Source organism: Sciurus vulgaris (genome assembly GCF_902686455.1).
Source record: "Sciurus vulgaris genome assembly, chromosome: 1".
Lineage (NCBI taxonomy): Eukaryota > Metazoa > Chordata > Mammalia > Rodentia > Sciuridae > Sciurus > Sciurus vulgaris.
The window spans coordinates 36090914-36093346 of record NC_136461.1 but is presented as its reverse complement, the minus strand read 5'-3'; the positions used below and the strand labels follow the sequence as shown (position 1 = coordinate 36093346).

The 2433-nt window shown below is 35.5% G+C and overlaps 1 protein-coding gene across 1 annotated transcript; it reads right to left on the bottom strand.

The window, feature by feature from the left end:
* Window positions 1-268: 268 nt before the first annotated feature.
* Window positions 269-1547, bottom strand: LOC306654636 (mediator of RNA polymerase II transcription subunit 7-like). The gene has a single exon (XM_079128440.1). It carries the CDS (start codon window positions 1482-1484, stop codon window positions 783-785), a length of 702 nt encoding a protein of 233 aa, XP_078984566.1. The 5' UTR covers window positions 1485-1547; the 3' UTR covers window positions 269-782.
* Between the last annotated feature and the right edge of the window lie 886 nt (window positions 1548-2433).

The following is a 2433-nucleotide window of genomic DNA, read 5'->3' as shown; positions in this document are numbered from 1 at the left end:
GCCGGTCACAGTGGCACATGCCTGTTATCCCAGTGGCTCAGGAGGTCAAAGGCAGGAGGATCGTAAGTTCAAAGCCAGCCTGAGCAATTTGGCAAGATCCTATCTCAAAACATAAAAAGGGCTGGAGATGTAGCTCAATGGCTAAGAGCCCCTGGGTTCAATCCCCAGTATAAAAAGTAAAAATAAAAAAAAATTTAAAAAAAGACTTACTACTTGAATAATTGGAAAAATAATTTATGAAATTCCCACCTCAACATTCCATGTAGGTTAGGGAGAAGAGGCCGAGATAGTGAGTGTACAGGAATAGACAGGAGGAAGAGTTCCTGTTTTTTAATTCATCTGGGTTCCTCTTTCAACATGCTTTTTGGAGATTAAGCAAACTATTTAATGAAATAGTCTAAAAATTTCATACTTTCACATTTGTATCAATATCCTTTATCCATCATTATTCAAGCATATAACAAGATACTTTTTCAAGGATGACAGCCTGCTAGTTAGTACTAAGGATATCTTCAAAATTTTATTGCTACTCCAAAAATCGGAACATCCCACACAACAGCAAACACTTTACGTTTTAAGGTGATTTCTCTTATGTAGGTGTATTCATTTGCCTAATCTTGTTACACAGTGAAATTACTGCCTAAGGCATCTCACCACTGAAAAACTGGTGTCAAGAAAAACAAATTCCTTTATATTTTTAGTTATACCTCTGTTAAGACTGCCCAAAAGTGAGGACTATATGATGTTATTTATCAAAATGAAAAAAAGAAGAGAAATATCTTTCATGGTCTTTCATTCATTTCATCAATTAGAACACACAAAGCAGCATCTTTCTCTATAATCTGGTCCCTTCTATGACCTGAATTTTCTCTTTGTTGTTCATTCTGTCCAGTACAATTATTGCTATCATCAGCATCCACTGGCTCAGTTTTTACTCTCATCCCTGCTTCAGAATGAGGCAAATCATCAGGCAAGGAAGCCAAACAATTCTGAATCATCTCAATTACTCGTTCCAGGTGCTTCTGAAACCTCTCAGCTGTTTCAAGTCGTTGACGTTTCTGTACCTCCATCATGACTCTCAAGGTCTCTCTTGCTTGGTGGGGTCGGTATTCATTTATAAGATGATGCACATGTACAAATAGCAGCTTAAGATCTTCTAGCTTCTCTTCTCGTTTTATACTCCCAGGGCTCCTTATCAAGATATCTAAAAGGTCCAAGAAATTAATAAGGATAGACATATTGAGTTTTCTCAGTTCCTTCTTGTGATCAAATTGCATAGGATGAAGCCGTTCAATGCCCTGACTTTCCAAAGGACAGATGATAAGGTCATCACACTGGAACTGGTTGCCAAACATCATATAACTGTCTTTAATTGGAGGAGGTGGCTTGGGAGCTAAGCCTTCCTGAATATTTTCATCTGTATATTCCTTGATGTACTGCATAGGAGGTGGTGGAAGTGCACTCACTTGTTGTGGTTCACCCATTGTAAAAGATCAAGAACCTCAGCTCTCGGTTTTCCCAGGCAGCAGCCTTCGCCACCGCAGCCGAAATCCCAAAAAGTGTCATCTTAAAATAGACTAAGAACTAATGGAAAAGAGAAAACTTTAAAGCATTTAATAATAAATAAGAGCATTTATTATTAAATGCTTTAATAGGTTAATATCTTTATAACTGTGACCTAGGAAATGATTTCTGAAACAATTTATCACCTAAAAAGAGCTAATCATAAAAGAAAAGATTAATAAATTTAACTGTTAAAATAATTACTTCTGTTGACAAAAAGCAAAAAAGAGAGAAAAGAGAAATTTACCAATGGGGGAAAAATCATTACAACAGATAACTCCAAGTGATTTATATCGAGAATCTACAAAATGCCTCACATCATCCAGAGAAAGAAAAACAACAGGAAAAATGAACAAAAGTCACAATCAGACATTTCATAGAAAAGGAAACCATGTCTTCAATAAGCATTGGCTATACTTAATTAGTAGGAAGGGACATAAAAATAAAAGGCTACAATGAAATTCAAATTGACCCATTCAATTTACGAAGATTAAGAAGACTGGCAAAAGCAAAAGCTAGAGAGAATGTGAGTCAACCATTCTACTATACATCCCTAATTTTGAAAAACAACTTAGTATTATCTTGTAAAGCTAAATTTTCACATACTGTACAAATCAGAAATTCCATTTCAGTCTTATGTGTACATGCGTGTGGCAAGTATGTACAAGAAGACAAGAGCCAGGATACATGTATGACAATATTTTTAGCAGTTCTATTTGTAATAGCAAAATAATGGCAACAACTCCAATGCCCATGGAGAGGGAAATGGATGAATAAATTGTGACATATTTACACAAAATTAACATTTTATATAAGCCAGCAAAATTGAGTGAACTATAGCCCATGTAACAATTCAAATGAAACTTCAAT

What these genes read in the sequence shown, in the direction of transcription:
- LOC306654636 (XM_079128440.1), bottom strand. Translation starts at nt 1,484, where the DNA reads ATGGGTGAACCACAACAAGTGAGTGCACTTCCACCACCTCCTATGCAG.